We start from the raw sequence: 9,142 nt of genomic DNA, 5'->3' as shown, positions 1-9,142 counted from the left end.
TTTTCCTTCAAGGTACAATAAAATAAAGGAATGAATAATATTCCAAATATTTGAAAGATATCAAACGTATGAACATTTTATAAATATAGAATAATTTTGTATTTACATAAATTTTATGTTTTATAAACTATTCTTATTATTTATATATTTATATTTTTTGTAATTTGTGTTTTTATACTTTTAAATATATTATCATATGATATCTTAAAATTTTATTTAAGTGTATCCTTGATACATTTTTTGTTTTATAACCTTATCCTTTTTTTTATAAATTTTTTTTTTTATTAATTTTTGTAAAATGGGAATGGGAATGGAAATGATAAGGTTATGGAATTAATAAGGATTATGTGTAATGTGGCTATGCATAAATATATATATATATATATATATATATGTATATATGATTATATATTTATTTATTTATATTTATGTTATTATAATGTATGCATATGTACACTTATTATTGAAGAAAATTTTTAAGGAATTGTTTTAGTAATTTTTAAAACATTCATAAAAGTAATAATCATATATATATATATATTGATCTTGAACTTAAAAAAAAAAGAAAAATGGCTAGTTTAGAAGAACTAATAGAGGAATATATATGTCCTGAAAAAGTCATGTTTACTTATGGGAAAGAGAAAAAGATTGAATTAATTTATGAAAAGAATAAAGATAAGGAAGAAAATAAAATAAGAGATAATATATTGGAAAAATTATTATTTCTGATAGAAAATGAAGATTATGAAGAGAATGAAAAAGGACATAAAGAAGAGACATATAAAGGATATGAAAAAAAGTCACATAGTACATATGGAAATAATGTTAGATCTTCAAATCATGTTCTTTCAAAGGATATATTTGATATGTGTCCATATAAAATAAAGAAGTGGCCTAACAATAATTTAATAAAAATAATTAGAATTTTGAAAAAGTACTATTTTTGTAGTGAAAATATGAAGAGAGGTTCATCCATAAATTTGGTTACACAACTATTGGAGAGAATAGACATCTGTGATATGCCACTTGATTATTTTGAAACAATCATTTATTTTTTTATTAAGAAAATAGAAGATTGGCATTGTATTAATGGGGTAGTAAATTTTTTCTTTTTGATGTTTGAAAAATATGAACATGTTTTGAAAAGAATTTATTATGATAATGAAATAACAGAGTTGTATAAAAATTTGTTCATTTATAAAAATAAGGAAAAAAGAACTAAAAATAAAAATGAAAATGATTTATATATACATAATAATGTTGTAACAATAGGAGATAATAATAATAATGATGATAATAATAATAATAATCATTATGTTGGTGGTTTGAGAACAATGAATTGTTTTAATGACGAAGAAGAGAATGACAAAATTGATGCCCTTATGGAAAAAGATATTTTATATGAAAAATGTGGAGATAATGAAAATTGTTGTGGTTCGGATGGTAATTATGAAGATGATAAATGTTTAAGTTCATTTGATGAATATGAAAGTGATTATGATGATAATATTTATGCTGAACCTTCAGATTATAATTCTTCAGATGAAGAAAATAACATACAGGTAAGAAGAAAAAATAAAGAACAAGATGAAGGAGAACCATTATGTATTGTATATAATATTTTGAAAAAATTATTTAAACATATTCATGCTCCAAGTTATTTACAAGGAATACGATTAAATTATTATAAAATAATTTTAATATCCTTAGAAAAATTTCGCAATGAAATCATTACGGTTCCTAATTTTATTAACAAGATTCAAGTACAATTAGAAAACGAATCAGATCCTCGAAATATCTTAGTTTTATTCGATATAATTTATCTTTTGTGTAATGGTTATATATCTCCTTTAGAGACAAGTGAAGATTTTATAAGTATAAACGAATACCATTTATATGAACAAAGAGATGATGAAATTATAAAAGTGGTTAAAAATAATGATGATGATGGGGATGTACTTAAAAGTAATAATAATAATAATTATGATAATAATTATGATAATAATAATAATAATAATTATGATAATAATTATGATAATAATTATGATAATAATTATGATGAAAAGGATATAAATATAAAAGATGAAAAGAGGAAAAAAAAATATATAAATAATGAGTCCTTATTTACATATGACAAAGAAACTAATTATTTAAAATCCCTTATCGATATATCATTTTATTATTTCCCTATAGAATTTATTAATAATGATGGTAGGTATGATAGTATTACAGAAGAAAATTTAGAAGAGTCTTTTTTTAGATGCCTTTTATCAAATAAGAGATTAGGGTCATATGTTATAATGAATATATTAGATCAATTTTATAATTCTGAGAATGATGAAATAAGTGAGAAAAATTTAAAAAGTATCTTGAGAGCTTTAGAAGTATGTGTACCATATTATGGCTGTGAGTGTGCCTCTAAATTTATAACAACCGTTGTAGGTTTGATAGATTTAGAATGTGTAGAAAATAATTCAACCGATAAAATGGTTAGCTATTTTATTGATATACTTTTAGTATTTATTAATATATTAAATAAAGAACCTATATCGACTAAATATAATATATTTAATATGTATTTATCTAGTATGTTTAAAAAAATTCAAAAATATGTAATATTACATAAGAGTACGTATGAAAATAGGACGTATAATATAAATGAGATTGTTGAAATTTTAAAAGGAAATAGGGAAATACATAAAAATGGTGATAATAATAAAATAAATACAAATGGTGATAATAATGAAATAGATGTAAATTATGATAATAATAAAATAAATACAAATGGTGATAATAATGAAATAGATGTAAATTATGATAATAATAAAATATATATAAATGATGATAATAATAAAATACATACAAGTGATGAATCCAAAATGGTTGTAGATATGAAGGAGGACACTTATAGAATTATTAATTCATATGACTACTCGTCTCATAATTCTTCAGATGATGACAATAATGATAATTATTTTATAAATACTAATGAACATAATAAAAATAATATGTATGGAAGTGATGAAAGTGATAAAAACATTTTTACTATAATAAAAGAGAAAAATGAAATTGATAAAATAAAAGAAAAGAAACAGAAAGAAAAAAAGAAAAATAAAATAAAATTAGATAAATTCCCTGTTTTACAAAAAATATTAATATGTATATCAAAAGAAAATACTTATATATTTCTGTATATACTTTATACAATAGTAAAACCAATATTAAAAGAGTGTTATTATTTAATATGTTTTTTAACTAGCCAAAATGAAGTTATGAAAAAATACATGAAGAAAATAAATGATAACAATAAAAAAAAAAAAATAAATAATAATAATAATAATAATAATAATAACAGTAACAATTATAATAATAACAATTTATACAGTAATGAGGATAAAAAATTCTTTACTCGTAATGAAAAAGAAGAAGAAGAAACAAAATATAATATAAGAATAAAAAAATTATTTAATATTTTAACAAGCTATATAAATTTTGTAAACAATGTTTTAGAAAATTGTGTTGAAACATATAAAGTCATAAAATATAATATATATTTTTTAAACGAAATATATATAGTAAGAGAAATAATAAGAATAGGTGGGGATCTTTTTGTTAATAAATATCATGAATGTGGACTAGAACTTTTTAATATTCTTATAAATTTTATATGTATTCATAATAATGATAATGTTTTACAAAAGGAACTAAATTTTGATGATGATAATTTATCTATATATTTAATTAATACAATTATTTCGTTTTTTTCTATTGTGGGTTTTAATAACGACTTAATCCAAATATCTGAGTATAAAAAAAAAGAGGTATATCTTTATTACAAATGTTGTAATAAATTATATAATCTTAAACCAGATAACAATTCTTTTAATTATACAGATATATGGAGAGAACATATTTTACAAAACTCTTTTAATTTTATAGAAGATATAAGAAAAAATAATGAAGAAAATGTACTAAATCAAAATTGTGAATTTAATAAAAATACATTATTATTTTTTCTTAGTTTAATAAACAAAATAATAAAATATAAATATATGCACATTAAAAATTATTTAAATACTATGTTGATAAATATGTCTTTATTCATATTAAAGATATATATATGTAAGGAGGAACATATGGATAGTTATATTAATTTGTTAAAAAAATTGTGTCCAATGGATAATATAACATATATTATATTTGTTATTACGAATATATCATCTTTTATATTAAATTATTTTTATAAGGATGTGCAAAGGTTTAAGGAGGATTATGTATGTATAAGAAGTGGTGATAAGATATGTGGTGATAATATATGTGGTGATAATATATGTGGTGATAATATATGTGGTGATAAGATATGTGGTGATAATATATGTGGTGATGATATATGTGGTGATAATATATGTGGTGACAATATATGTGGTGACAATATATGTGGTGATAATATATATGGTGACAATATATGTGGTGATAATATATATAGTGATAATATATATGGTGATAATATATATAATGATAACATATATAATGATAACATATATTGTGATGATAAAAATAAATGTTTAAGTAATATATATATGATAGAAAAGGATAAAGAGACATACAGTGATTTATTTGAATACATATACGACAAACAGAATTATAATTACTGTTTAGATAAGAACATTTTAAAGGTAGGATATAGTTTAAAGTTTCCTAATTTGTTATTTGAAAAAAGTAAAAATGTGGAAGATGAAGGATGTAGAAAAGAAGAGGATTACGAAAAGGATATCAAAAAAAACGATTTTGAAGAAATAAAGGATAATAATATTTGTGTTTCTGGAAATGTAAAAAATGTACAAGAGGAAGACAATAACATTATTAAAATTATAGTTAATTCAAATATGAATAATGATGAGATTGTTAATTATCATTTTAATTTTCTTTTAAGTTTAACGTATTTACATATATATTATAGATATGTTAATGTTACAAATATATTATTTTTAGAAGATTATAATAAAGATAAGACAATATTATCTCTTGAGAATATTCAAAATGAAAGTGCATGTAAGAATAAAAGAGAAATGTTATATGGAATATTTATTTCTATAAATATTATGGAGATTATGGACTTGTGTATAAAATATATGTATGAAGAAAGTGTGCTTAACAAATTTTTATGTTTAAAAGAAATGGAGGTAGAGAAAAATAAAATGAGAAAAAATAAAAGGGACAATGTAATGGTTGAAAGGGATTATATGAAAATAATTGATGATAATAAAGAGAATATATTTTATTACAGACAATATTTGAACAAGATAAAAGAATTTATACATATAAATCATATAAATGATTTAGAGATCATTGATTTTGATGATATTGGAGAAATCATATCAGAGGATAAGTACATTTCAGAAAAAGATGGAAATAATGATAAGGATGAAAGTTTGAATACGATAAATAATAATTTATTTAAATATGATGTTTTGAGCTTTAAAAAGAAAAAATTTACGAATTTTAATTTGATAATTAATAGAAAAGAGTTGTTATATATGTTAAAGATAATATTAAGTATAAATATTGTTTATAATAAGATAAAGAATGAATGTAATATTACAAAAAATAATAGACAGGAAAAATTATTATTTTCATTTTGTAAATATATATATTATAAATGGAAAGGAAATATGAATTATCTCTTTATATATTTTGATAAAATAAAAAATAGGAAAATATTTTTGGAAAATTTAATTGATCATTGTTTATATAAAGTAGATGAATGTGTAATAAATTTGGATCATGTTAAGGGTGATATATATTGTGATACATTTAAAAATATGTATAATTTGGAAGATAATCATTTTTATCTTCATAATAATATTGTGATGAACAAAAAGTATGGGAACCATCCTATATATTTATATAAATCCTTGAACGTTTTACTAATATTTTTTATTCCTTCAATGTTAGGTATAGATAATAATATAAGTGAACGACATATATATGACTTGTTACATTTGTGTATGTACATATATATGTTATATATGTATAATGTGACCACAAGTTTTAAGAGAATAAAGGGTTCTTCAATGTTGAAAGAACAGGTAAAGGAACAAAAAGAAAAGACAGGAGTTGAACGGAGTAACGAGGGTGTTGAGGAGGACGAATGTGGCGATGTGTATGTTACTCATGGTAATGATGATGGTAATGATGATGATAATGATGATGGTAATGATGATGATAATGATGATGGTAATGATGATGATGATAATGATGATGGTAATGATGATGATAATGATGATGGTAATGATGATGGTAATGATGATGATGGTAATGATGATGATTATAATGATGATAATAATAATGATGATAATAATAATGATAATAATAATAATGATAATAATAATAATAATAATAATGATGATGATTTTTATTATAGTGATTGTGACTCCTATGATGATTATACCAAACGTGAACGTACATTTATTTTTAAAAAATCTTTCTTCTTTAAAAAAAAAAAAAAAGAAATAAATAATAATATTATTATGAATAATGATGTGTTAAAAAGTTATGATTCTTTTATAAATTTTTTGAATGAGAAAAATAGGAGGATGCTTTATTGTATAGAAAAGGATGATATTATTCATAAAATAAATTATGATGATATAAGAAATGCTCTACAATTTGTTGATTTAGATCTATACGAAAATATATATCATTGTGCTTTACAAGTCCTGTCTATAATAATATATAATAAATTATATAAAATGGAACAACTTAATTATGTATATATTCATATGAATATAATAAAATATTGTACATTAAGATTAAAGGATAGTATAATATTTAAGATTGTCATTGATCATTTTACAAATATATATCAAGCACTTGTAAATAATAATTTAAAAAAAAAAAAAATAAATATCTTTTTATCAATAGATTCATTTTTAAAATTTATTAGTAACACATTTAATTTTACATTTTATGAGGATGAAAAAATTCAAAGAAAAATTATGAACAGCTGTGATTATGATATTATGAATATACATGTGCAAGCTCTTTTTTTCCTTTTCGATAATTTATATTGTAAGAAAGAAATCATTCACGATAAAACAAAATATGATTTATATCTAACACATGATTATTACAGTGATAAGATTGATTATAAAAGAAATTGTTCTAATATAAATGTTCATATATTAGATAATATATATACAAATAAAATCATTGATGAAAAAACTGAAGATTGTAATAAGAAAATAAATTTTAGTTGGAAATATTTAAAAAAAATAAATATTAATATATATAATTCTGTTATAATTAAATTAATAAATATACAATCATTATTTGATGTACATAAAGACAAGTGTTCTAGGTCTTCCTATGAAGAGACGAGCGATTTTTATTTTATGTGTCATTTTTTTATTTCCATATTTCAGATGTTTTCTTTATTTTATGATTTAAGTTTATATCATATGAACAAACAGGAGGAAAAGTTAAAAAAAAAAAAAAAAAGTAGACAATATGATATATCAAATGATATATATGACGAAGAAAATATCGAAAGTATATACAGAAATATGACTAACAAACAAGATAAGCATGTATTAATTATATTTTATTATACCTATATATCACATATATACAATACCTTATTTCCAAACGTACATAATATAGATACCAATACATTATTTTATAATAATAATTTTAATAGTATATATTTTCGACAACACGATGATTTTATGAATACTTACAAAAACTTTTTAATTCTTTTTCTTTATCATATGTACAATTATTTATACTTTATCGACATAACAAATAAATTTATAACAATAACTCGGTATTTTTTCTTAATTAATAAATTTAATATTTCCTTTGAGAGTTCTTTATCGTATGATTTAATTCGAAATAAAAAGGAGGTCGTTGAATTTGTTGAGAAAAATGTAGATAATGTGTGTGGTGGTTATAATAAAAAGGACAAGGATAATGAAGCTAAATGTGATGCTAAATGTGATGACAAATATGATGACAAATATGATGACAAACATGATGACAAATATGACGATAAATATAATATAATAATAAGAAAAAAAGAACTTGTTATTTCAAACAACCAACAGAATGTAGATAGCTATAAAAATAATAAAATAAATTTCATACATGGTGTAAACAAAATAAAAGATAATTCGTCTATATTATATAATGTAAAATTTAAAAGAAAACAAGAAAAAAATAAATTTAATTGTAAATACCTTACTTTAATTAACTTGAAATTAATACTGTTATCAAATATGTCCATCCAAGATATTGTAGATAAGAATTACTATTCGATCTTAGAAATATGTATATTAAAAGGAATTAATAAAGTTGCTAATTTTTTTATTAATAAGAAAGAATATTTGAGAAATAATAGAAAGTATATTACACAAGTTTTAAGATATAACAATGATATGGTAAGGGATATATTTACACGTGACTACAAAAAAAAAAATAGAAAAATAAAAGGAAAAAGAGAACACAAAAATATTCAAGAAAATAAAAAAAATGGATTATTATATGAAGAAAATTTAGAAAATGAAAAAAATGAATCCATAATTCAAAATATGACATATGATCAAATCTTACCATCATATTGTGAATATAAAAAATTAATAATAAGGAAAATTATTTCTATGAACTTTATTTTGTGTTTACGATTATTATATTTAATTATTAATACTCTAAATTATTTTTTAAAATATGAGAATAAAATATATCATAAGGAACAAAATGAAGAAAGTGTAAAAATGTTAAAGAAAAATATTTATTTCTTATTGTCTTATAAAAGCATAATTATGAAAAATGTTATTAAAATGCTTGTTTCTGTACCTCTAGGTTTAATAAGATATTTATGTGTGTGTGTCTTATATATTATATCTTTTTTTAACTACCATTCATTTCTTTCTTACGAAACGATTCAAGATGTAAGAGGAAAAAATAAATATATATATATATATGTGCACAAATGTTTGTACATTTTGTACATTTTGTGCATTTCGTACATTTTGTACATTTTGTACATTTTATATTTTTTTTAAAGAACATAAAATGATACTCATTTTGATTTATATATATATATGTTTTTTTTTTTTTTTTTTTTTTTTTTTTTTTTTTTTTT

General features: G+C 20.3%; 1 protein-coding gene across 1 annotated transcript; it reads left to right on the top strand.

The window, feature by feature from the left end:
• Nucleotides 1-569: 569 nt before the first annotated feature.
• On the top strand, nucleotides 570-8,948 carry PRSY57_0504200 (putative membrane protein; the record flags this gene model as incomplete). The annotated part of the gene is made up of 1 exon (XM_020114538.1): nucleotides 570-8,948. A coding segment is annotated over one exon (8,379 nt), but the record flags the coding sequence as incomplete, so codon positions are not given.
• Between the last annotated feature and the right edge of the window lie 194 nt (nucleotides 8,949-9,142).

Source organism: Plasmodium reichenowi, chromosome 5 (genome assembly GCF_001601855.1).
Source record: "Plasmodium reichenowi strain SY57 chromosome 5, whole genome shotgun sequence".
NCBI classification, from domain to species: Eukaryota; Apicomplexa; class Aconoidasida; order Haemosporida; family Plasmodiidae; genus Plasmodium; species Plasmodium reichenowi.
This window is presented reverse-complemented; position numbering and strand designations above follow the sequence as displayed.